The sequence below is a fragment of the Acomys minous genome (genome assembly GCF_964271855.1).
Source record: "Acomys minous genome assembly, chromosome: 19".
NCBI classification, from domain to species: Eukaryota; Metazoa; Chordata; class Mammalia; order Rodentia; family Muridae; genus Acomys; species Acomys minous.
Genome location: NC_140499.1, coordinates 543,202 through 570,770, shown reverse-complemented (window position 1 = coordinate 570,770; position 27,569 = coordinate 543,202). Strand labels below are relative to the sequence as shown.

Sequence of the window (27,569 nt, the reverse complement as noted above, 5' to 3'; positions counted from 1 at the left end):
CTCTGGTACCCAGTTTTATCCTTTCCCCTACTGTTTTGTGGGATAAGGAAAAATGCTAACAGTGGGCATGTGTCAGGACATAGGCCATGAATGGGGCTGTGTGACGAGAATTCTGGGTGCCGATGAGAGAACTCTGAGAACACAAGCTGAGAATCCTGTGACGTCAGTTTCTTCTACACATGGTTTTGTTCTTGTTATGTGCTTTCATGCCCCTCGCAGGGGTAGCAAATAGGAGTGTGTTTACTTCAGATTACCCGTTATCTTGTCATTTTTACTCAAAATGTTTACAGCCCTAACTAATATGACCCTTGTTTAATTTTCAGAACATAGAGTGTCTGACACTCTAAATAAATTGCAGGAGGCTGTAGTGTGCCTCATTTTTAGGCTCCATTCTGCTAGCTCCTCTAGAGCAATGTCAGGAGTGTTTCCTGATAGCTTATCTTCTTGTTCTTCAAATTTGTGTATAGTGATTATCTTTGAATATGAGGAAGCTAAAAATAAACACATGATGGGAGTTTGTGTGTAGTGATGGTATTTAGAGGTAGGTAATAGCAGCTATTGGAAGATAAACTCAAACATACACGTTCTAGAGAGCTTGTATCAGGTTTTGACAGTCAAGCTGAAGAGTGCTTTTTCTCTTTTTTCTGGAACATTAATAGCAGCCATTGTGGAGGATGAGTTCATCATCTATAAAAAGGCTGTCGGAGTGGGCTGTTAAGGGATTGTATATATGCATGTGTCAGGGAGAGAAGAAAGGATGCCTAGGAGCAGCTCTGTTGGATGGTTTTGTTATTTGGGTTTTGTTGTTGTTGTTGTTTGTTTGTTTGTTATCTGATAGGCTAATTGAGAAAGAAAAAAAAACTAGGATTTTTGAGCCTAATTTTATTTATATATTTGTTTGTTTGCTTGTTTGTTAACATGAGGTTTGCTATCTAGTCCTGATTGGCTTGCTACTCACTGGGTATCATAGACTGACTTTGAAATTATATTAGTCTTCTTGAGTTAGGCTTCTGAATGCTAGAATTACCAGTTTGTGCCACTGTACCCAGCTTAAGCCTGATTGAATGAAATAATGCTGGCCAGCATAATATGGGCCACAGGGGCAGTCTGGTTTAGACTTTTGAGTTTGAAGTGCTTATAAACTAGAAGAAAGCTCAGGTGTTTATGGCCAGAAAGCAAAAGTTGATTCTCAAAGTTGTCAAGAAATGTTGCTGGAGACCTAAACTATAATGAAGATTATGTTTAAAAAGCAAAAGAAAGAAGAAAAAGATTTCTTTAAGAAAAGTTTAAGTGTTTTTCTTGCATGTATGTATGTGCACCATGTGAGTGTATGTACAACATGTCGGTACCAGCCTACAGAATCCAGAAGAGTGTGTCAGATCCCCTGGAACTGAGATGATGTGTGGTTGTGAGCCATTGTGTGCGTGCTGCTAACCAAACCCAAGTCCTCTATAAGAGCGGCAACTGCTTTTAACCACTGAGCCATCTCTCCAGTCACAAGAAAAAGCTCTTTAAGGCTATATTATTGTCTCTCTGAATCTAAGGAAGTGGCGTGGGAAGGGAGGAATAAAAATACCCATTTTTGTTACCAAGTGCAAAAAAGACTTTGCATTTGTTTTTCTCCACCTGATTATTATACCTGATATGGATAGAACAGTGAGAAATTTCTGAGTATACCTACTAAATCTGTGTGCCTTATATTACTTCTCATGTCATCACCATGATAAAATGCCCAACAAAAATAACTCGCAGAGGAAGGATTGATTAGGCTCATGATTTTAGAGATCTTAGTAAATTTTTGTGAGGAATGTGTAGCAGAGAAGAGCTGTTTGGATCTCGGCTGATGAGAATCAGAGACCTGTAGTGTTCACCTGGCTTTCTCACTTTTCCCTTTTTTCTCTCTGGGCCTCCATCCCAAAGGACAGACAGTGTTGCTTATGTGGGTGTTGAGATTTCAAAAGATGTGTTCTCTATCTCATGGTTGTGGTTAAGATGTGAACTCCTAGGTGTTCCTTCTCTCTGCCATCATGAACTCTAATCCTCTGAAACTATAAGCCAACTTAAACTCATTTATTTATTTAGGGTTTCTCTCTGTAGCCAAGGGCTGTCCTGGACTTGTTTTGTAGACCAGGCTGGCCTCAAACTCAAGAAGATCCGCCTGCCTCTGCCTCCTGAGTGTTGGGATAAAAGCTGTGCATCACCATGCTCAGTTTGTTTGTTTGTTTATTTGTTTGTTTATTTTGGTTTTTCAAGACAGGGTCTCTCTGTAAAGCCTTGCTGTCCTGGACCTCACTGTATAGACGAGGGTGCCTCAAACTCATACAGATCTGTCTGCCTCTGCCTCCCAAGTGCTGGGTTTGAAGACATGTGCCACCACTGTTGAGCTAAATTCTTTCCTTTATAAATTGTCTTGGTCATGGTGTTTTCTCACAGCAATAGAAAAGTAAATATATATAATATATAATATATATATATATATATATATATATATATATATATATATATATATATATAATCATTTATTCCTGTTGTAGTTCTCCTCAGCAATCCAGTACTAACAAACAAACAAACAAACAAACAGGATTATGCAAGATGGAAACAAGTCAGAGGTTCTCGCCTTTTGTTTCTAGAGCTTAACAATCCTTGACCTTTGTTTTACAGCTGTCTCCCTGTCACTCTAAGATACACAGCACACACTTGTTTGTGCCCTACTCTCTTGGTCTCACTTCACATTACAACATCATTTTCTCTAGTGTAGATTAGTAAATGTTGGTGCTGGTATTCTAGTTCATGTGGTAGCTTCAGAGATTATTTCTTTTAACTGTGGGAATGTTGTGAGATGGAAGTAATAGCATTAAGAGCTGTGGAGAGGCCTGTCTGTATGCTGTGAAGGTGCCACAACTTCTGGTTGAATATTGGCTATTCTTTGGTTTCATTTAATCTTTTTTTTTCTTTTTTTCTTTCTAGTTTTGTTTTTTGAGACAGGGTCTCTCTATCATGTAGCTTTGGTTGTTTTGTCTATTTACCCTGCAGATCCACCCTGGGGATGTAGAAGGAGATAGAGGAGTTGGGTTTGGAGCTTGGGTTCTAGTTGGTTCTCTAGAGAGGCCTCACCCAACATGAACCTTTCTAGTTTTCAAAGCAAGATGGTGGACAAAACATTTCTGAAGAGTCCTTGTGTTTCTCATTTCCATTTGACCATTGTTGTGTTTGTATAGTCTGAGTTCGTCACACTACATAGTTGAGGCTGAATTTTATTCTGAGATTATAGCGTAGACAACAGTCAGGAAATAGGTTGTAATCTGGGCTTTAATAGTCATCCATTTGTACTGTGAGCTGTTGTATTGTTTGTAAAATGAGGATGTTTGTTCCTGCCTGGCCAGCCTTACCCTCACTTGTGGGTGTCACAGTCAGTGCTTGAGATTGTGATTCTGTGGGAATGAGGTAGCATACACACTTGCCTCAGGGATTCAGCAACACTGTCCTGAGAACCAGTCTAACTCACTATCATTCTTGTGCCATTGCTGTTTGCTGGTGACGCTTTCCCTGCTGTGGTGGAGTCACTGGTTCTTGGCCCCACTGCTTAGTGACATATTTCTTCTTCCTTAGCCAAAGCCTGCAGTGTTTCACCGTGCGATGCAGTGCAGCAGTGGCTCATGAGGAGGACCTGTATGTGGATACTACACTGAAGGTCAGAATCAGCTTCTGATGACAGTAAAGCCCTGAGCTCAAGGGAGCACATGAATGCTTGCACACTTGTTCTTAGGCCTAAGCTTGGCAAAGATTAAAGACTCAGAAAGATCATATTCATTGTGTTGGCTAATTTTATGTCCACTTGACACAGGCTAGAGTCATCTGAGAGGAGAGTACGCCAATTGAGAAAATGCCTCCATAAAATCAGGTTGTAAATGGCGGTGGTAGTGCAAACCTTTAATCCCAGTACTCAGGAAGCAGAGGCAGGTGGATCCCTGTGAGTTCGAGGCCAGCCTGGTCTACAAAGGAAGTCCAGGACAGCCAAAATAACAGAGAAACCCTGTCTTGAAAATCCAAAAAATAAAATCAGGTTGTAGGCAAGCAGGAGAGTATCTTCTTAATTAGTGATTCATGTAGGAGGGTCAAGCTCATTTGTAGGTGATGCTGTCCCTGGCCTGGTGGTCCTATAAGAAAGCAGGCTGAAGGAACAATGAGGAGCAAGGCAGTTAGCAGCATGGCCCTATGGTCTCTGCATCAGCTCCTGCCTCCAGGTTCTAGCCTGGCTTGAATTCCTGTCCTGACCCTCAATGATGGACTATGATGTAGAAATATAAGCCAAATAAGCCCTTCCCTCCCCATCTGGCTTTTGGTCATGGTGTTTCATCACAGCAATAGTAATGCTAATTAATACATTCATTAAGTTAGGAGTTCTGGGTAGAAACTAGTAAGCATTTCTGATGTGTGATTTGACAGTATTTATGTTTGTTTCAAAGTGTTTAACAGTGTTATGAGTAATAGATATCATGTACCTTTAGGGCAGCATTTCTCAATTTCCCAACCTGTGGGTTTCAACCACTTTGGCAAACTTCTAGCTCCAAAAACATGTACATTATGATTTATAACAGGAGCAAAATTACAGTTATGAAGTAGCAATGAAAATAATTTTACTGTTTGTGGAACACCACAACATGAGGAACTGATGGTTGAGATCCACTCTGTTAGAGAGAAATTCACACCTGTTTTAGGTTGTTTTAGGTTGTTTTTCTTGGTTTTGTTTTTCAACAGCAGCTCAGACTGACCTGGAATTCACTATGAATTCCTAGCTGGCTCCAACTTGAATCATTCCTCCTGTGTTAGTCTTCACAGGTTTTATACTCTTGCTTTTATAGGACATACTGCTAACAATCGTACAGAACTATTAAAACAGTATAGCAAGCATTCTGCAATTGAATGTGATGCATGAAAGGGGTTTGTTTTACTATCATCAGAATACAATTCTTTTATTTTCCAAGCCTTTGACAATTTTCTGTATTTGAAAGTTACTGGACATGCTAGATCAATAATTTCATTTTTGTTTTTAGTGAGAATATCCTTAATATCAGAAAAAACTTTGATTACAAGTGAATGTAGACAAGTTTTTGATGTAGGATGTAGATCAAGTTCATCTGAACTTGAATTTCTTTTCTCAGAAATGTAGTCATCATTTATATAACATTATCTGTGCTGTTTCACTTCTAAGGCATAAGTTAATTGAATAAGTATTTGTAACAAGTGTGCATGTTGCAAACAGCCTCCAAATTATGCTTTCCTGGTTTTTTAGAGGTGACGTTATGTCTGCCTACAACCTTCGTGCCCTTTTTGGGGTAGGTGGGGAGGCGCTGTCTGTTAATGATTATTAACAGATAACAATAGCTATTTGTTCCTGCCTGAGGTACTGTTTTATTTTCTTTCTTTTTGTTGTTTGTTTTTTGTTTGTTTGCTTTTTGAGACTGGGTGTCTCTGAATAGTACTGGTTGTCCTGGACTCTGAAAACCTGACTGGCCTCAAACTCAGAGATCTACCTTTCTCTACCTCCCAGTGAGTGCTGGGATTAAACACATGTGCTACTACTGCCCAGATAAGGTACTGTTACCACAGTACTATTACCTAATATCTGGAGAGTGATAGTGTCCTATAGAGATACATGCCCAAGGCTTTTAGATGTCTCAGGCTTTGTTTATAACAAAGGGATTAAGAGTTAGGGACAGCCAAACATACAAACCTTTCTCTCACACACCCCTATACAAAGAAAGTTCTGCTTGTTACAGTGTAACCTTGTATAGCATCCAGGGCTTTTCTTCCAGCTAGGTCTTTCAAGGACCAATCTGCAGTATCTCCCACAGCTTTTAGATCCTCTCTCTGTATTTATAGTCAACAGTATAGAAAATATCTATGTAGTAGATGGTTACTGACATGCATACATTAATTATTCTAAAGAATAGGAACTGGATAGAGGATTTTTGTCAAATGGACAGACTGACTTTGTCTTTTTTGTTGTTGTTGTTGTTGCTTTCTCTTCAAGACAGAGTTTCTCTATGCAGCCTTGGACTCACTCTGTAGACTAGGTTGTCCTTGAACTTACAGAGATCCACCTGGCTCTGCCGTCTAAATGCTGGAATTAAAGATGTACAGCCATCACCATCTGGCCTTGCTGGTTTGTTTTTAAAGACAGGGTCTCATGTATCTCAGGTTGTAACTTACTTTGTAGCTGACTGTAACTTTGAATTTCTGGTCATCCTGTCTCTACCTCTTGAATGTGTGTGATTCTGTGTGTGAGCCTGTAACTACCCCTGGTATGCTGTGCTGGTGATTGAATCTGTGGCTTCAATTGAGCTACATCCCCAGTCCTGACTTTTGAAGATGAGGTTAACCTACCTTTATTCCTTGGTTAAATTTGTAATATATCCTTTATTAGGCCTGCCCACCTGTCAGTATGGACGTGTGTGCTCTAAGGATACAGCTTTTCATAGGCTTGAAAGCCATCTGTCATTTTAAAAACCATATCGTACTTCTGACCAAGGCAGACCCTGAGGCCACTGCAGAGAGAAGAGATTCACCCAAGAGGTTTATGTAAGCATTCCCCTAGCCTGACACATTTCTGCTAATTTCTGCAATGAGGTATAACTGCTATATTTTATGTGTGTCTTAGTTTTACTTTTTAAATTGAAATTCAGACCTAACAGATAAATGGCTTTTCCAGAGAAAATTTAAAAGGTATAAAGATCTCTATAATATTGTTTATAATTTATTACGGAACTTTTACAAGAAATGAATTATAAAATAGTTTCAGTAAGTATTACCTGTACTATAGATAAGAATCTTAAAAACATGCCTTCCTTTTAGAATTATGAGGATAGACAGAATCTGCAATGGTAATCATTGCCACAAAGCTTTTTACTGCTTTTCTTCTTTGGCCTTTAAAGCACTTTTACTTTTTATCCAGTGGTCATTTTTTTTTATTATAAAAGAGCTTATTAATATATTTGTTAGATTAAAGAATAATCCATTTTATACTAAAGAAAATACATCACAGTAAAAGTACAAGATAAAATAATGCTTTAAACCAACTCATAGACTTCTGAGTTTTCAACATTTCCCAGTGATGTGAATGTTTTCTACGTTGTTTCTGCTAAGATTTTTGTGTTAATGGCATGATGGAATCATGGACACCACAGTGGAGCGAGCCTAAATATAAGGATTTTCAAAGCTGATAGGTCTGCATGCCCATTTGGGGAGTTTAGTATTGGAGAATTGGAGGCAAATTGGCTTATCACAGAATAGAAAATGCCATATACCTATGAAATTCAGTGAACTATGGAAACTGACTATAGGTATACTAATTACCGAGGAAAAATTAAGTAGAAGTGATGTCATAATTGTATTATTTTATAGTACCCAATATTTACAGGTGAAAACTTAATTTATTAATGACATGTCTTATAATTCTGATCCTTTTCAGTTCTAGAAAAGATGCCAGTGTCAGGAGCAGAACCTCTCATGCTGCTGAATCCGGATGGAATCTGTATATTGTGAATACCACTGCACCAGTTCAGCTATACAAAGAAATGGTACTTCTTCAGACATCTGATTCTTCTTCATAGAAATTTAGAGTGAAGTTGAACATCAGAGGCTGACTCTGGGCAGACATTGCTTTTGTTACTGCCTAACCTCTACCCTGTATATTTCACCAAGGAATCTCCAAACAAGGGAAACAACATGGATTTAATTCATTATACATTCAGGACACTATATCCAGACAGCTTCCAGACTCCATCATGACAGTCACCTTGTTTTCACAGTTTGTGACATTTGCGAGCAAGTAGTCACTGCCTCCCTAAGGGGAAGGCCCCTTACTCATGATCACCCACCAGAGAGGACTACTCAACTAACTCATTTAAGCACAAGTAGCCCTTGAAGTTGAGTCCTAGTATTCTGGTTGGTTCTCTTTAACATGCCACAAACCTGGCATAATCTGGGAAGAAGAAATCTTAATTGATTCCTTCTTCAGATTTCCCTGTAGGCAAGTCTGTTGGTTATTGTCTTAATTAATCATTGAGGTTTGAGGGCCTCTCTCACTGTTAACGCCACATCCTTATTAGGTGATATAAGAAAGCAGGTTGAGTAAGCCATGGGAACAAGCCCAGGAACAGTGTTCCTCTCTGGCTTCTGCTTGTACAATTCCTGTTTGTACACACTGCTTCCCTTAGTGTAAAATGTATACCAAATAAACCCTTTCCTCCGCCAAGTTGTTTCTGGTCAGCATTTTATCATTAAAACAAAAGCACCTAGCAAAGAGAACCAGAAAATGAAGTTGAAAAAAAAATCTCAGATCATTTCTTTCTTCTTCCTCTTTCTTTGGAGTGTAACAGGTTGTTCCCAAGAACAGTAACTACTGCAGCAGCAGCCTGTTGAGGGGCTTAGAGTTGGCATTCCTGTCCTGTTCTAAGATTCATAGCTCCCTACTCATCTCTCAAAATTAAAATACTTTTCTTTTAAATAATGTCAAGCTTAGAGAAGTTATAAGAATGAGAAAAATATAAAGAATACTTTATAGCTATACTCCTCTCAATTTGCCCTGTGGTTTTCTCCTATACTTTCTCCACACAGTTCTTTTCCTTGGTTTGTTGAAAAATAATTGCATACATCACAGCTTTGACTCTAAATTATCAGGTACTCTCCTGTCTTACCAGAGTAAGCCATATGCTTCAGTAAATTTAATCTTGACACAGTACCTAGTCCACGGTTTGTATCCCACCCAGTTTAATCGGTGGATTCAGCTTTCCCACTGATCCAGTCTAGGATCACATAATATGCTTGATTATGCTGCTGTGGCTTCTTTTAATCTAAAATATTTCTATAGCCTTTCATTTTATAACATTAACACTTTGAGGAAATGAAAATTTCTTCTTTAGTTTTTTTTCTCTGTTTTGTGAATGTTCTTAATTTTGTTATGTTTTTATGATAAGATTCTGGCTATACATTTTCAGCCAGAAAACTCATAGATAATGTATTTTTCTAGTGTATCACGTTGTGGAAGCAGATGATGACCTTGACACCTCACTGGTGGTATCAATTTTGGTGGGATGGTTAAGGACTGACTAACTTGTCTCTGATATTTTTATACTAGTGATTATATAAAATTTGTCCTGGAAAGTCTGAGATTTCATCTAAATGTGAATCCTGAAGCTGATGATTCTGATTAAAGAGGTTAGGTAGTGATGGTTTTGGTGAGCTCACTGTGAGCTATGGAAATAGATATCATAGAGTCACCAGGTACAACTAAACAAGGGAGACTTCTTAGTTTGGAAAGCTAAGTCATAGACCTTTAAAGAAAAAGTTGGTTATTAAATATGTTCAAAAGCCTTATCAAATTGGGAACAAATTATTGGTAACTACATTATAAATATTATAATATCATTTGGAATTTCTTAATGGCATAAGCTCCAAATCAAAGAATGTTTGTATCATAAGTGTATTAAATTGACCTATAGGTGGTTGAGAAAGAAAATTCCTACTAAGGCCCTATTAAATGACCAGGATAGGTTTTTGTTTGTTTGCTAATTTTTTTTGTTTTTTGTTTTTGTTTTTTTCCAGCTTGATGAACACTAGAGTTATCTGGGAAGAGAAACCTTATTGCAGAAAATGCCTCCATCAGTTTAGCCTGTAGGCATATCTGTAGGATATTTTCTTGATTAATAATTGATGTAGGAGGGCCCAGTTCATTGGGGCAGTACCAACCCTGGACTGGTGGCTCAGGACGGTATAAGAAAGCAGACTGAGGGCTGGAGAAATGGTTTAAGCACTTGTTGCTCTTATAGGGAAAATAGCTTTAATACTCAGTACCCACACTGTGGCTCTTAACCATGAATAACTCTAGTTGCAGGGGATTTGATGACTTCTTCTGACCTCTCCACATTCATAGGGTACACAGACATACATGTATGTACACAAAACATTCAAATATTCATACATATAAAACTAATTAAATAAATCTAAAACAAGAGGAGGTAGAGGAGAAGGAAAAGAAAGTAAGCTGAGCAAGCCTAAGCAGTGGTCCTTTCTGGTCTGTTTCAATTCCTGGCTCCAGGTTCCTTCCTTGGCTTCCATTAGTGATCAACTGTGACATGAAAGCCAAATAAACTCTTTATAAGTTGTCTTTGATGGTGGTGTTTATCACAGCCATAAAAAGCAAACTAAGACAATATACAACCACTTATTTATTTACTTTTGGTATTTAACATCCCCATATGTTAATTTATTAACAAAATGTAATGAAGTCCTTAAAAGTGAGGATGGGGTGGGAAACTGGCTATCTTGAGGGATACTAGTTGTTTGTCTTCTTGTTTCAGGTAGACTATAGTAACAGCTACAAGACTGTGAGAACCCAGAGCTGTATCCACTTGCTCAGCGAGGCTCATCTGTTAGTGAGAGCTGCCCTGATGGATGGCAGCCAACTGGAGCCTGCAGAGAAAACAGAGCTCTTAGAAGCTTTTAAAGAAAGCTGTGTGCACCTTGGAGACTGTTATAGCAGGTTAGTGAAGCCTCTTAAGCTGTGTTACAGAATTTTACATGCACTTGCCAGGTTTTTTGTTTGTTTTTTATCTCTGGGAGTTGATTCATTTTTCTCATTATTTCACAAGCATTTGTTGAATGTGTTCCATGTGTCAGGTACTGTGGTAGGCTTGAGATACAAATTGAATATGACCTACCCAGTGTCTTGGAAGTGTCAGTTTGTTATCTAACTTTTCAATTTGGAGGGTCCTTTTATTTACTTATTTTGCTTTGTTTTATTTTTGTTTTCATGATTTGAGGGGCTCATGACCAAGGAAAAAGAACTAAGATAGCTTTGGTATTTGTTTGTTGTCTGTTAGCTTGAGGAAGGAGTGCAATTGGAACACTTTGTGATCTTAATATTAGCAGTCAGTGATTTCATGATATCACAAAGGTATAGTAAGGTCCGAAGAGATTTTTATTTCTGAGAACCATGGTTTTTTTGTAAAATTTTTATTGATTCTTTCTGAATTTTTCATCAAGCAAACAACAAGAGCAAACATCTCATTGTGGAAGCTGTGGTGAACTACAGTGTGAGACACAGTATACACTTTTGTCTGCACGTCTTTTCTTGCAAATGTTCGTTGCAATGAGTCGTTGGTTGGGTTAGATGCCATCTTGAATATCTGCTATACTATCAATGCTGGATCCACAACTGGACTCCTTTTGGATACCCTCTCATCGCCCCTTGTCAGGAGATCCTCCAGCTTTGGATCTGCTGAACCAGCTGCCTCAGGAGCTACAGCAGTTCATAGATGGAGTAGATGTTGGGGTGGACCAGCTCAAAGACATGTATCTGGATTTGGGGGGTAGCACTGGTCAGCATGCCAAAGCTCTCCTGTGCCCTCACCACCAGGGCGAGCTCTCCAGCGTTGCCCTGGCTATCCGGCCCAGTGCTGCAGCCTGCGAGGCCACGGCCAGCTCTTGCTTTCTCATCCCTATGGGCCAGCTCTCCTGTGTCTGTGACACCAGAGTCAGCTGTACTGTGTTGCCCAGGTGAGGTGCAGGACCTGTTCTCTCAAGTGTTGCAGCTGGTGTATACTGTGTCTCATACTGTAACACTTCTGCAGCTCTGAGAACTGTGATAATGACAGCTTTTGTAGACTATGTTTTACAGGCTTACTTCACTCATCTAAGTGATTTTAAGTGACTGAAATAGACTATGATGAGCTTACATGCTATTATTTTAGAGGTATATTAAATATTAAAATTCACTTAATGAAATATGGCTTTTCTACCTTTATAGTGCTCTGAAAAAATGCTAATTGGTGTGACTTTATAAAACCAAATTGTGAGGCTTATGTTTTGTAAACCATTATCTGTTTGACTACTCACTGTCTTAAGTAGCTGGCACAGAAATGCACATCTGACGACCTCTAAATTTCTGTCTCCTTAGGCTTGACACTGAGCAATCCCACCTTGCCTTGCCGTACTATAAAATGTCTGGTTTGTCTCTGGCTGAAGTCTTGGCCCGTGTGGACTTGACAAGAGAGAATGAATCACAGAAATATGAGAAAGGATTAATATTTTATATTAATCATTCACTTTATGAAAACCTGGATGAAGAATTAAGTGAAGTGAATACAATTTCCTATGAAGTTGTAGCTTCTCTTTTTAATTTTTTATTTTAGTAAAATTTTTAGTTAGTAATATTTAGAATTCAAGTTCCAAATATTTTCTTTTTTTTCACTAAAAATTAGCATGCTCTTTACTTTTGTTTGTTTGCTTGTTTGTTTTGCCTTTTCAAGACAAGATTTCTCTGTGTAGCCTTGGCTTTCCTGATCTCACTTTGTAGAACCGCTGGCCTTTAACTCATAGTGATTTGCCTGCCTCTGTCTCCCTAAGTGCTGGTATTAAAGACGAGTACCACCACAACCAGCTGCCCTTTACTTTTTTAATGATTGTAGAATTATAGCTTGGAAAAGAATTTAGGGTTACTTTCTCATATTTTCTCAGTATTCAGCATAGAGGTGTTATCTGTTGTGGCTGAGGGACTTGCCTAGTCACAGTGACATCTATTCTGAAGAAAAGGACAGAGGCTGGTCCCTGCCTTTCTTTGCAGTGTGTTTTTTGGTTCAACTTTAATTGCCGTATTTTGCAAGTGTCCAAACTTTATTTAATGCACAGTGACCTCTTGAAACATTATTAGAGACTATTTTAAACCCCTTTTGTATTTTAAGCACAGTTGGGGAAATTGAAATACCCTGTATATGGAGATTTTTGAGGGAAGTAAAACTTCTCCTGAATTATATTATTGAGTATTTTTTGAACTGTTATACTTTTTAAATTATAGATTTTTTAAGTATAATATTTTTCCTATGTGTTTAGAATTAGAAATGTTGGCCACAAATTGGTGTATAGTTTTCACTACTTTTATTTCCTTATTGCATCTCTGCAGACAGATAATGTCAGCTCATTTCTGGTCTCCCAAATATTTTTATGATCTCTGTATTTCTCATAATCATATTTTATTTATCTACTGCCTTTGAATACATACATTCCTTTTTTTTTCCTCATTGTATTGCTTCCTATTGGCTAACATTTTATTCTTTGTTCATACTCATCAAAGGAGTTAGCAGCAAAAGTGGCTCAGATATTTTATGTGGCTGAGCCGAAGCAACTGCCTCACGTTCTCGCTAGTCCTTCTATGAAGAATATTGATCCTTTAACTGCCTTGCATCATTTAAGGAAGCTGGATACTCGTGGATTGTCACCAGTCTTAGTCACCTTGACCAAGGCAGCAGTGGCCTTGAAAATGGGTGATCTTGACATGTACAGAAATGAAATGAAAAGTCATTCAGAGGTATAGTACTGTGCCTGGTGTTAACAGCAGTCTGAAACAGGATAGGAGGAGGTCCTATGTTTTGTTGGCTTATTTTAAAATTATTTTATTTGGGTTCTTAATGCCTTTATCTCCCTTTTCCACCCCAATCCCTTCCAATACCAGGTAGAAGAGAAAAAAGGTTAGTGGGGAGAGGGGCCATACTTCTCTTTTGACTACTTTCTGTTGGTTAGGCTCATCGGGTTCCTTGCAGCAAGTCCAGCCTTCCTAGTTAGGATACCTCCAACTTTTTCTTCTAGTCAGACTGCAACAGCAGCAACCAGGAGCAGCAATGGGGAGCAGCTGCAGCCTTCTTCCTTGGAGGCCCCCTTCCCTCTCTGGGCTCTGGCATTTATTCCCTCTCTGAGTCCCCAGAATTAAATTATCTGCAGCTGCCAAAGGTCATACCTTTCTCAGAGACTGCAGGAGGCAAATATTCAGCTGTTGTGGACAATCTAAAGGAGCTCCTGAAATTAAAACAGAGTCATGTTTACATAACATAACTGAGTTTTTAAAGACACTAAACCTTCCACTACAATGTTTGGTACAGAAGACTATAAAAGCTATGTCCACAGCCAACAATTAGAGTAGGTGCTTACTGAAAGTACAACAGAGTGATGAATTTTTTAAGTATAGAAAGAAGGATGTTAACTGTAAGCCACAGGAGTGCAAAAGTATTGCCCACTCAGAAAACTCCCAAGTGACACCATGGAGTAGAGGATATTTAAATGGTACGCCAAAGGAGGAAAGGTCATTTCTTTTGGAAAAGGGATCATTTAGGGACAGGCCAAAGATGATAATCATTTAAGGTGGAGGACAAGGGGATCACTTGTGTACTTATGTCCCAGGCCCATTCTGAGTTGCTTGCATATATTATTTAATTTAATTCCTGTTTAGGGCTGAAGTCAGTGTTGTTATAACCACAATACACATGAGATACAGAGCTAAAACAACTTGTTTGTAATTGCATAGTTGCATTGAGCACCAGCGTGACCTTAAAGCCTGAACCTTGGTGTTAGTGTTGCCTGCTGAGTCAAATATTCACAGTATAATGACATTTTCTAAAACAGGAAAAGCATCATTGTACCAGAAGACAATTTGCTGTGAGAACAAGTTAACATCAGGGTAACTCTTTTGAAGAGTAGAACTCTGAAAATCAGGGTTTTCTTTCCAAAATTTTGAGAAAAAACTTAGAACATATATATATGTTCTATATTATATATATATATAATTATAATATATAATATAATATATATATTATACAAAACAGCTAATATCCTTCTTGGGAATAAGAGCTATATTTTTTAGCTAAAAACTGGAAATACAGTGTTAATAACTTGCCCAAAATCATGAAGGCACTAGAATATATGTGTGAGATGAGTAATTTTGATGTAATGTACATCTCACTCCAACATTTATTTTTTTAATCTGAAGATGCAGCTGGTGAATGGCTTCATTCTGGAACCTCAGCTGTTAATTCAGCGGTGGAAAGGACAGATTGTTCCTACTGAATTTGCAGTTCACTTGAAGGAAACTCAGCCTGGATTGCTTGTAGCTTCAGTCTTGGGCTTACAGAAGAATGGTAAAACTGGAATTGAAGAAGCAGATTTTTTCTTTAAGGTTTGTCCAGCTAAAAATATAATTTTTCTGAATGATCTGACAGCAACAAAGGGAGAGTGGGGAATAGAACTGAGTATGTTTTCATTCATTATTGAAAAGACAGACATCTGTATAATCAATTTATAATGTAAACATACAGATTAAAAAATATTTCTGGAGAAACTCCATGAATGAAACCTAGAATCTTTTTTTTTTTTTAAGTGTAACTTTTCTCTTACCATGGAAGTCAAGACAAAATTATAAACTGTGTGACCACATGGTGGAGTGGCAGCTCTGTTGTCAGAATAGTTGCTCTGCATTTATGTGGGATGCGCTGTTTTCAAGGTGCTGTGTGGAAAGGATGAAGACACAATTCCTCAGCTTTTGGTAGACTTCTGGGAAGCTCAGCTTGTAGCTTGTCTCCCAAATGTGGTACTTCAGGAACTCTTCTTCAAGCTCACATCTCAGTACATCTGGAGGTTATCTAAGAAACAGTGTCCTGATACCATACCGTTGAGAACAGCAGAGGATTTGGTAAGATAATGAAATAGTACCTTAACTGCATGCATGTGTGCTGCAATAATGTGTTCTTAATTTTGTTTCATTTTTAAGGCTGATAGAGAGAAAGAGGGAGGGGGAGAGGGAGAACACACTGTGTACGTGCACAGATGCAGATCCTCTCTGTAGAGTCTAAAGGCCACTCAAGTATCATTCTTAGGTCTCTGTCCATTTCTTTTGCCACAGGGTCTCTCATTGGTATGCAGGACACTAGCTGGCCAGAGATTGCCTAGGGATTCTCTGTTCTGCCTCCTGAGCATTGAGATTACAACCTTGTACCATCACACCTAACGTTTTCTAGGTTCTGGGAATCAAACTCAGGTCTTCATTCTTGTGGGACATTAGCTATCTTCCTAGCCTCTACTTTATTTTTAATACTTACAACGTACCTATGACTGAGGTTACCCACATCTTACATACTTTCCTATTCTAAAGACTACCAACTAGGGCTACTGAGATTGCTTCTCAGGTAAAGGCTCTTGCTGCCAAGTCTGGGACTTAGGTTTTATCCCTGGGACTCACAGTAGGAGAGAATTGACCCCTGAACATTGTTTTCTATTACATATGCACACACAAATATACAGACAAAAGTAAACAAATAAAAATTTAAAGACTACTGCCTAGAAGCCAAGTGTTGTGGCAAATGCCTTTAATCCTACCACTGGGGAGGCAGAGGCAGGTGGATCTCTGTGAGTTCCATGCATGCCTTGTCTACAAAGGGATTTCCAGGCCAGCCAGGGCTATACATGGGACCCTACCTATCTCAAATTCCACACCCTCAAAATAAAGAATACTCCAGTACTCCTTTGTTACCACCTTGCATTTTCATAGCGTGTAAGGGAATTTCCCCAGAACATTACCACATCTGTACTTGGCAGTATAGGATTGTGCAAAAGGGATGCCTCTGGGAAGTTTCAGAAAGCCTGAGGCAAGGAGCCTGAGGCACTGTGCTTCCATTTTTTATTAGGGGCACACTTCGGCTTCAGGTGTGTTGTAGACAACTTTAGCAGCCCTTGGTACCCATCCTGGTCTGTTTTCCTTTTTCTGACCCTTTGTTGACATGACTGCTATGGCTAACATGCCGTGACTGGAAAGGTCACGGTGTAATTTCTTGGATAAAGGATACTCCATGAAGATCATCTTGAGAACTTACAAGGATATTTTTGCTATCCCAAAATGCTATAAATAAAAGTTATTTCCAGTTACCTTTAACTCTTTGAATATAACTATCTTAACAGCAGTGCTATTCATTTTTTTCTAGAAAGCATTTCTGTAGCTTATAAATTTCAGAATATTGGGAAATATTTATTGTGGACTGTTGGGTGTGGAAGCAATGAGACTGCAGTCTTCCCTGGGGAAAAAATACATTCTACAAAATGTCCTTTTTCTAGGAAAGTAGGTAACTGATTCTGAATGTGCCAGAGGGTTATTGAATAGATGAAATTTATTGTTTGTTTTGCTGTTGTTATATTTGGCTTGTGATGCATTTCTGTAATGTTTCAGATAAACGCCTGTAGTCACTATGGCTTAATCTATCCATGGGTTCATGTCTTAATAACATCTGATTCCTTAGCTGATGAAAATTACACAGAAGACCTTTTGAAACTACAGGTAAATAAAAACATCTCTTTTACTTTTAAAATATTCAATCTATTACAATATAGTATACAGTTTAAATATGGTGTGCTATCACATCTCCTGTTAATAGCTTTTTGAGGGCAAAAATCTATAGTTGATCATATTCAGGAGCTTTGGAATCCTGGCTTCTGCCCAAACTGTTAGTGGATGAAGCATCTGAGCTGCAAGGCTGGTCTCATTGCAGGTATAAGAGCTGCACAACTGTTTCATATTCAGGATGTACTTGAAAACATCTGTGGGAAATAAAAGCATACAAATATATAGGGATCTTTTGTAAGCATGAGCTTTGTTTGATGTAACTTAATACAATTTAGACTTCTTACCCTCCCCAACCATTACCATCTGTCTTATGAAAAATATGTCAAAGTAGTCACTTTATCTGACCCCAGAAGAGACATTTTCAAAGGAATTGTGGGAAACAATTATGGTATAGGAATTCTGACTATAACTGTTTCTGTAAGTGACATCATAAGTCAGGCTGTGCTAAATGTATGTTTCTTTTAATGTCATTTGTTGATCCAAGAACTGAATATAATTTTTGCCTTTTGTTTTGTTTTGTTTTACTTACTTGATGTAGCTAGACACACATAAAAAAATCAACATTTCATATTAGGAATTTTGAGTTGAAAGATAGATACTCTTAAAAAATTCACGTGGGCTGATGCTCTGTGCCCGTATGGTTCCTGAGGCCTGATTGATGCTGACGCTCCTCTCTGAGCATTCTGCACCACTCTCATCTCCATGGCTTTCCATCCAGATGCTAAGGTCTCAAGTCTGTTTTCCATACAGCCAAGGGCCTTTATGTATTTTCATTCTGCTGGATCCCTTTAAACTTGTGGGTGTGCAATTCCTGATTTAAACTTTGGGAATTGGTGTTAATGTGGTAATTATCGATTATAGAGACAGCTGTTGAGTTGGGGATGGGCAGGGGCAGGACAATCAAGAGGCTAGATTGTTTATAGTAAGGCTTCAGACTGTGCGGCCTATATTCTTCTATTAAAATCACTGGAATGGGGCTTGGTGGTACATGCATGTAGCATGTATAGGGCTGAGGCAGAAGGATCAGTAATTTATTAGTTAACCACAATATATCTCCAAAGAAGATGGTCTCTTATCTCTATTATCTGTGTGAACTGGAAGTTCTGAGGTGTTAGATGTTTATTTGTTCATTTTATTTGTTCATATACTGTCTGAGAATGAGTTGTAAATCTGGTAGACAGCCTTGGGCATTGTCCTCCCACAACACACAGATCAGTGATGTATTGAAATTATACTTGTAATATGCTATGAATTTTTTATGGATAAAGCTTCAGAGCACATTTATTATCACTGTCAAAAGCTATAATTCAACAATCATTTAAAATCACTATAGCAAAAAAAAAAAGATGGATTTTTTTTGTTAATTTATTCAGTAAACTTTTTCTTTAGGTTGGGAAGTTGAAGCCAGTACTTAAAATTAGTATTGAAAAGGGTTTGTTGATTGCTGTAGTTTTGGTATATGTGTGCGTGTGGGGGTGTTCTGTGTTCTTTGTTCTATTTGGTGTTTCTGATATGATGACTTTTTTTCCCTCTTTATGTTGTTGCCTCTTGGACTTGCTTCTAGTTCTGCATCTGGTATCCTCTGTGGGGCTGGCTTGGTGGACACAAATTCCTCTAACGTGTTTCATATCATGACGAGCTTGTCTTTCTTCAATTATGGCAGATAGTTTTGTTGGGTAAAGTAGTTGGGGTTGGCATCTGTGGTCTTTTGGGGTACATTGCACCAGGCTCTTCTGGCTTTCAGTCTCCATTAGCAGTTATTCTGATGTTTTCGCCTTTATATGTGACTTGTACTTTTTCTCTGGCTGTTTTCATTATCCTCTTGCTCTGTATAGTTAGTGTTTTAACTTAGTGTTCCATGGAGAATTTCTTTTCTTGTTCTGTTTGATGTTTTTTGTGCTTGTGTCTCTTTGTTTGGGAGTTTTCTATGATTACGTTGAAAATCTGTTCTATGCCATTGGTGTGGGGTGTTTCTTTGTCATATATGCCTCTTGTTTCTTAGGCTTCACATGATGCCCTTAGTTTCTGCATATTCCTTTCACCCTTTTTTTCTGGGAATTTTTTGCTGTTAAAGATGGAAAATACACTGACTAAGCTTTTCTAAATCCTTTTCCTAGTTATACTTCTTTCAGTAATATCTAAGATCAGCTAATCTCAGTCATTAAGAACAATGATCATAGCTCCCAAAGGGTTTCTTTGGCTCCCATTTAGAATTGTTGGAGGTTTAGAATCACCTGAGAGCATTTACAAAATTTGGCTCTCTTCCCACCTACAGTGGTTTCAAATGTTTGTCTGTTGTCCTCAGTTACTTTAGGGGCATATTTGTACAATAATTAGTATAAAATCTGCAACACCATGACTACTAGCGATTACTAGATTTAGCTTGCCCTATTCCCAGATTGTCCTGGTTTCTACCCCTCCTACCCCACCTTCTTATGTCCTTGCCTGTAAATGTAGAGAATCAGAGCTGAGGCCAAGTGCGCTTGGCAGTAAAAATAAATAAATAGTCCATGTGTTAAGGGTAGAGAGAGTTGACTTCCAGTACTAGGAAAAAAAAATCAAAATGTCTACGATACTTACCTGAACAGTATTTTTTTACAGTATCGGGACTATTTTTAGTCCAGTGATAGTTTTTTGAGTATGTATGTATGTATGTATGTATGTATGTATGTATGTATGTATGTATTTAGAGACAGTGTCTTATTCTGTAGCCAGGCTTACCTGGATTTCATGGTGTGGCCCATATTGACACCAAATTCTGGGCTTCTCAAGACTTCATCTCTTAGTGCTGGGTTTATAGGGTATGATGACCTAGGTAAGTATTGTTTAGTGGTTTTTATTATATTGATTTTTAGAATTGTTAGTAATACAGCAAAAATGAAATAAAACTTTACAAGTAATCAACTTTGTGCTGTGTTGCTGAGTTTCATTTCAGCTGTGGTTGGTACTCATGCTTTTGTTTCTCTCTGCCTATCCACTGTCCCATTTAGTCAGGAGCCAGTTGAGAAGTAATCCACGTCTCCTTCCGTGTTGGGAAACACTACGAGTAGGAGAATCTCACTTTATTTCATCTTTGTTATCTTACTGCTAGGAAATTATTCACATAAATTATGTAGCTTGGGATAAAAAACGATATACAAACCTTATTTTCCTATCCATTCCTTGATTGATATTTGGAATAAAATAATCATACTGATTAAGATTGTATAGAGAACATTCCAGGTCATCCTGTAACTCTGAGATGATGCTGCAGCAAAAGAATCAGGAAAAGAAATTAAGCCATAACTATCTCTCGTAATGGGAAAATAGAAAATGGAGATTATTTTGATGGTAAAATGAAAAATGCTGTAGAATTAAAAGTTAAAAAACTAGTAAAATTGCTTAAGAGGAAAGTACTAGTAAGTTTATGAATATTGAAGTAATGCCTGTGCCCATCATTCAGTATGTGGCAGGTGTTGTTGATACAAATGGCTAGGTGCTAAACAATCAGTTTTAAAGGAACATTTGCTGTTATTTATTTGGGGGAACATTGAGATGCATGCCACAGTATGTTTGTAACTCAGAGGAAAATTTGGTGGACTCACTTCCCTCCTTCAGGCATCTGGGTCCCAGAGAATAAACTGAGGTCATCAGACTTTGGTGGCTTCACCATGGAAGCTGTAATGTACAGTGTGTCATGCAGTATACCGTTTTTTTTTTCTACACATCTTTACTTGCAAATGTTTTTGCAATGAGGCGTTGGTTGAGTTGGAGGCCTCTGGCTTCTGCTACAGTATCAATATTGGATCTTACCTAGACTCCTCTTAGTTATCCTGTTGTTACCCTGTGTCATAGAGATCCTGGAGCTTGGGATCTGCTGGACTGGCCCCTTCACAAGCTTCAGCAGTTAATAGATGGGGTAGATGTTGAAGTGGGCTGACTCAGCCATGTATTTGGGCCTGAGTGGTAGCTGAGTTGGTCACCCAGCTTTCTTATATAGCCAAGGAACAATTGCTCAGGGAAATGTGCCCAAGTGAACTAGGACCTTCCCCATCAATCAACAGTTACGGTGAGTACTGCATAGACATACCACAGACCAAACTAATAAAGGCAATTAATAATCCATTGAGATCATTATGTGTTAAGGTGACAGTTAAGGCTAGCGAGGAGTCTCTGTCTCTCTCTCTCTCTCTCTCTCTCTCTCTCTCTCTCTCTCTCTCTCTCTCTCTCACACACACACACACACACACACACACACACACACACACACACACATTTTACCTGCTTTTTACTTAAATTTTGGTCAAACTGTGACATTCTTCCAGAGATCTTCTTAGGAAGGTTATATACACTGTGGATTTTACAATATTTGTCATATTTGCATATAATTTTATCTTAAGACATTTTAGCTCAGTTTTGTCATTTGGCTCATTAGTTTCTCCTTAATTGATCTTTAGAAGTATAATTTTGGTAATTCTGATGTGCTCCATGAAGTATGTGCCATAGTTTATTTATGTCATTTCTTCTTGCTGGACAGGCAACCACCCGTGGTCTTTCAATGTTATAAATTCTTATACCAAGCATTCTGGGGCATAAATCTCTGGCCCCATGTTGGTCATATCCTTAGGTTAGAGTCCCAGTTAAAGATGATTGGCTTATAGTAAGCAGATTTCTTTAAAGTAAAGCTGAATTTCAGATAATTTAGTACTTCGGGGCCATATTCGTGTCTCTAAAATGGCATTTTGCTTTCCTTTTTTGCCAAAGTGGGATCTTCTCATCTTGAAAAAATGAAACAAAACATGCTGTATGTTGTGTTTTAGCTTGGGGTGCCTCATTCCCCAACGTTTCACTTTTCTGTTTATAGTCTCTTATATGTAGCCCTTCATTTGATGTGCCTTCCATTATTCCATTTCTGGAGCCACTCTCAGAAGACACTGTTGCTGGCCTCAGTGCTCATGTTCTCTGTCGTACACGCTTACAAGAGTATGAACAGTGCATAGACATACTGCTGAAGAGATGCCCAGAAGTGGTCATTGCATATGCTAATCAGGAACTGAAAGAAGAACACTGGGTATGCATTTCAGACTGTGCTTCTAGTATTGATCAGTGATGATAAGATTTGGTAATTTTGTTGGCTTATCTATAGAATGAGTACTGTTTATGTTGGTCTAGCTTTACAGGGCTTTGTGCCCAAAGAACATGTTTATTTAATGTTAGACATTTTGAGTACTTTTAAATGCTTTTAAAATGCATAGGGATGATACAGCTCATCTTTAAAGAGCTCTTGCTTTCAGATAAGATCAGTAATTACATGAAGGTATGGGAGACATAATGTGAAAAGTTCCTTCTCTGTATTTGGTCTCTGATTTAGCAGTTAGGAGAGTTTTAGCTATAGCATTTTTTTTCTTTTTTTCCTTCTTGCCAACCAAAATAAAAAGAGGACATATCCACGTTTTTCCTTGAGTATAAATGTGTACATGGGTACCTAAAGTTACAGGCTTGCTTTTTGTTTGAGTTTCATTAGAAGCTTAGATTCTGATAAAGCTTTTGTTTTGATAGTAATGATTCCTTAGCCAAAGGATATATTGTTTTCTGTGTGCTCTCTCCTGCACAGCCTTCTTACTCTCATGTGAAATCTGAGAATATGATGCACCAAACTAAAATATATTTATTTTTCCCTAAGATAGATTCTGTGGTGGAAAAAACTGCTGCCTGAACTTTGTCAGAAAGTCAAGTGTGGTGGAGAGAAACACCAACTTTACTTGTCACTGCTAAAAGGTAAAGTTCTCTTTTTTGGATGACTATGAATTTTACTTGCAATTTTAAGTTGGACAAGTTCCTAATTTCTCTAGTGTTGGTTGTTTGCCTTTATGATAAGAGAAAGGGCATATTAGTCATCTGGAGTCTTTTCCACTTTCATTATTGTCCCTCACACTTGATTCTCATTCAGTACTTCTAGTCACAGAGCTGATGTCCTTAGAAATTAATAGTTCCAGACTACTAGCAGATTATTGTAATAGAAACTCGTAATTCTAACATTTAAAAATTTATGGAAATTTAGACCACTCTAGGTTTTTAATTTACGTCATGTGGGAAATTTAGTTAGTGAAAACAATTCTAAATATTAAAGAACAGTAAGTTCTTCAATGATTTAAACCTTGAACATGTAAATTACAATTTCTGTAGCTTTACAATTATTTGGGCTTTTATAATTTATAAACTACTATTTATCAATCTTGATGTATGTTTTTCTTTTTCTGTCCTATCAGGTGTTACTATTTAACTTTTGGGGTTGGGGCAAAGGATAGGGTTAGTTGGAGGTCTGTCACTTGCTCTCACAGCTGTCCTCCATCTTCACTTATCAGCAATGTTATTAGCTAATCAAGAGAGTCTTCATTTTTAAAAAACTTTTTACTTATATTTGTTTATTTATTATATGCATGTATGTATGTGTATGTATGTATACATGCATTCATGCTTCAGTGTGTATTTTGGTTAGAGTTCTCTAAAGGAACAAAACTGATAGAATGAATACTTAAATCTGATATCATCTATGTATCTATCTATCTATCTATCTATATGTCTATCTATCTGCATATATATTTACAAAGGGAATTTATTAGAAGGGCTTACGGGCTGTGGTTCAGCCATTCCAACAATATCAGTCTACTGACAGAAAGTCCAAGAATCCAGTAGTCCCCTAAAGGCTGGATGTCTCAGCTTGTCTTTAATAAACACTGCAATCCCAAGTAGGTAGACTCTCATGCTAGTGAAAGAATGAACTTGCCAAAAAGAACAAATAGGCAAAAAGTAAAAGCTTTATACAGGCTGCCAGGGGAAGGTGTTGCCCAAATTGAGGGTGAGTCTCCTGACCTCAAGTGATCTGGAGTTAAGGTGGGTTTTCCTACCTCAAGTTATCCAATTAACTAAAAGTTCCTCACACCGGCGCCCAACTGCTTGGATTTTTGGTTAGTTCCAAATGTAGTCAAGTTGACAACGTAGAAGAGCCATTACAGTGTGTTTGTGGAGACCAGGGGACAACGTTTGGGGTCCAGTTTTCTCCTTTTGCCATGTTAGTCCTAGGAATCAAACTCAGGTCTTCTGACTTGACAACAGGTACCTTAACCCACTGAGCCATCTCACGAGCCAACTTGTTTGTAACCTGCATGGAGTCTGTCCCTACCTTGCCCGTCATTATTTGTCTAAATACTCCACTTTCTTTACCTTTAAATGGGCTTTCATATGCAAACACATGGACATATGCATGTGGCTAGAACATTGAGGACTCTGTGTACTGTACCATTTTATCTGAAGGGCTGGTACAGATCTTCATTCGTCTTCATGGTTCACCCTCCCTATAAGCATTACACTCCTGTAGGGAAGAGTCTGTACTTTTTTCTTTTTCTTTTCTTTTTTTTTTATGAAGTCTCATTTCCTTAAGGTCTTCCTGTTGAGGGCTATAGTACACTGAGAAGAACTCAAGCATAGAGTCTGGGGAATTGGAACTGTGTTTGCTATTTACTAAGAAATATAGAACAAGCCAGTTTTGTTGTTGTTGTTGCTGTTTTTTTTTGTTTTTGTGTTTGTTTTTGTTTTAATTCCAGACAGGATTTCTTTGTATAGCCTTGGCTGTCCGGGACTCACTTTGCAGACCAGGCTTGCCTCGATCTTGCAGTAATCTGCCTGCCTCTACCTCTCTGAGTGTAGTTGTTGTTTGTTTGTTTGCTTGCTTATTTTGTTTTGTTTTTAATGTTTGAGTCGCTCTGTCTTATGTACACCTGTATGCCAGAAGAGGGCATCAGATCCCTTTATATTTGGTTATGAGCCACCCTGTGATTGCTTTGAATTGAATTCAAAACCTCTGAAAGAGCAGCAGTGCTCTTAACCACTTAGCCATCTCACCAGCCCCAAACCAGTTTTGTTTTTGTTTTTTGTTTTTTAATATCTTTATATTAATGAGACGTTCTTAACTGAGTCTAGAGAAAAGTGTTAAGTAAAATTACAAGATCAGGTTGAAGATAGGTATCAGATAGTGAGACACATTTAGGAACCTGAAGCTTTCTTATCTTTCTACTGTGGTTTGTTACTTGAACTTGTCACTTTGCTTTGAAAAATTATTTGTGTTGGAAAGGGTTCCTTCCCATCCTATTAAGGATGTCAGTCAGTATCTTTGGCAGTATCACTACCACTGCAGTTATGACAAATATCTCCAGATGTTGGCAGGTGTCATTTGAAGATAGAGTTATCCTAGCTGAGAACCAGTGCATTCATTCAGCACTACTGAAATGAGAGTAAATAGGTGGCTCATTTAAGGAAAAATTTGTTATTGACTGAAATAATGAATTACTATTTCTAATTTATTTTTAGTTGTTCACATAATTTTATGTATATGATTGTCTCTCAATCTGTGCATCATGTGTGTGCATGCTGCCCTCAGAGACCAGAAAAGGGGAATCAGATTCCCTGGAACTGGAGTTACAGATAGTTGCGAGTCACCATGTGGTTGCTGGGAACCAAACCGAGGTTCTCTACAAGATACCCTTAACCAGCCTACTACTTTTATTTTTTAAAACTTCAATACTACAATATATCCAAAAAATAAGGTTTTAAAGGTTATTTAGAATCCTGATAGTGGAATTAACAATTAACATTTAGTGAATGTATTTTAGACATGCTGGGAGCAGGGGGTTAAGTATGTGGATTTACTTCTATCTATATAATTCTTAGATAACTCGTAGATTTCAGGAGCTGGTGAGTAGAATAAAGCAATTCATTTTAATCTTTCTGTGTGTGCGCAGGTAAGTGTATGTGTTTGCGCACGCGTGTATATGCAGACACCTGCAAACGTCCAATGTTGACATCAGGTGGCTTCCTTGATTGCTCTCAGTTTTACAGATTGAGGCAGTCTCTCTGCTTCTGGAGCTCACTGTTCTGGCTAAAATGCTACTAGCTAGCTAGCCAGCTTGCTCTAGGAAATCCCTATCTTTAGCTTTCTACACACTGGAGTTACAGATGAGCTACTAGGCGCACCTGGATTTTTAGGTGGGCTCTGAGACTCTCAGTTGTAATGCAAGTACTTTTCCCATTGAGCCACAGCTCCAGCCCACATTTTTACATTTTGTTTGTTTGCTGATTATGTGTACACATGGGCATGTGCCATGATGCACATGTGGAGGTCAGAAAACAACTTTGGAGTTGGCTTTCTCCTCCCACTTTTTTGTGGTTCTGGGGATTGAACCCAGGTCATCAAGTTTGTATGACACACACCTTTACCTCCTGAGACATCTCATTACACTTCTCTGCCCCCTATATTAATCTTTTCTTAACTTCAGTTTCCCTGACTGATCCACACAGTGGATTATACCTATTAGTGTATCCTCTTTGGAATGAGGCCTGGATTAAATAAATAAAAACATCCGGGAAGAAACCAAATGAGAGGTTAGAAGGAGCCTTTAGAATACTTTACAAATTTAAGATGTTGACCTTATTCTTTGAGTTCTAGTTTATATTAGGGCCTTGATGGTAGGAAGAGAGAACTGAAAAGTGGTGATATTTTTATTGACTTTGTAACTCCTCAGTACTTACCTCAAGTAAAAATTATTATATCCAGACCACCACTTACAGGCTCTACATTTAGGTAAGTAAGGTGTTTGATAGGAAAACATTAATAATTTATGTGTTTCATGTGAGTTTTGCAAACTAGGTAGTGGCTGGTATTCATTAAGATATCTTATATGTAAGAGAAGTATTACTCAGAAATCTGGAAGCTAGCAAACGGTACCAAGATTTTAAATTGTGTATTTCTTTCTCTCTCTCTCTCTCTCTCTCTCTCTCTCTCTCTCTCTCTCTCTCTCTCTCTCTCTCTCTGTGTGTGTGTGTGTGTGTGTGTGTACATGTGGGTATATGTACATGAGTATAGGTAACCTCAGAGACCAAAGGTGTCAGAGCTAGAACTGGAATTACAGTAGATTTTGAGCCACCTGACATGGGTGATAGTAACCAAACTAAGGTCTTCTGAAAGAATAGCAAACTCTCTTAGCCATCGCATTCGCGTTATATTTCCAGGCCCTAAGTAGCATTCTAAAAGTCATTCAGCATTTGGGTTGAAGAGTCTCCATCCCTTCTCAGGTATATCTGGTTGCAAAGCTAGAAATCGTTCCCTTATGTCACTGATGTAGAGTTCTTTAATTTCTTAGTGACAGTGCAGGACATCCTATTGTGTGAATTATTGAATTAGATTGACAGATGACTTTGCAAATGGGTAAGGATCACACCGGAAATGATGCCTGAATATGAGTAGACATGGAAGAAAAGAATGCTTTGCCAGCAACATTATTCTTAGGAGAACAAAATCTTGAAGACATTTTTGTTA

The 27,569-nt window shown here is 38.1% G+C and overlaps 2 protein-coding genes across 6 annotated transcripts in view; one reads left to right on the top strand and one right to left on the bottom strand.

Annotated features, from left to right (window-relative positions):
- HPS3 (HPS3 biogenesis of lysosomal organelles complex 2 subunit 1) overlaps positions 1–27,569 on the top strand; it is a 42,917-nt gene that overhangs the window by 12,497 nt on the left and 2,851 nt on the right. Inside the window, exons 6-16 of one of the 3 annotated variants that reach the window (XR_014776911.1) lie at positions 3,610–3,691; positions 6,428–6,582; positions 7,472–7,580; positions 10,362–10,543; positions 11,960–12,140; positions 13,133–13,366; positions 14,819–15,004; positions 15,329–15,517; positions 17,045–17,152; positions 22,062–22,268; positions 22,881–22,975. Coding sequence is in view for 2 of the 3 variants with exons in the window: in XM_084769650.1 (XP_084625776.1) it covers positions 3,610–3,691; positions 6,428–6,582; positions 7,472–7,580; positions 10,362–10,543; positions 11,960–12,140; positions 13,133–13,366; positions 14,819–15,004; positions 15,329–15,517; positions 17,045–17,152; positions 22,062–22,268; positions 22,885–22,975 (1,724 nt within the window). In the remaining variant the exon portion in view is untranslated. The remainder of the gene's footprint in view (positions 1–3,609; positions 3,692–6,427; positions 6,583–7,471; positions 7,581–10,361; positions 10,544–11,959; positions 12,141–13,132; positions 13,367–14,818; positions 15,005–15,328; positions 15,518–17,044; positions 17,153–22,061; positions 22,269–22,880; positions 22,976–27,569) is intronic. The other 2 variants (XM_084769650.1, XM_084769651.1) reach the window with 2 other exon arrangements.
- CP (ceruloplasmin) overlaps positions 17,265–27,569 on the bottom strand; it is a 57,849-nt gene continuing 47,544 nt past the window's right edge. For all 3 annotated transcript variants that reach the window (XR_014776908.1, XM_084769645.1, XM_084769646.1), the window contains 2 exons: positions 20,361–20,465; positions 17,265–17,412 (listed from right to left, as the gene is read on the bottom strand). Coding sequence is in view for 2 of the 3 variants with exons in the window: in XM_084769645.1 (XP_084625771.1) it covers positions 20,362–20,465 (104 nt within the window). In the remaining variant the exon portion in view is untranslated. The remainder of the gene's footprint in view (positions 17,413–20,360; positions 20,466–27,569) is intronic.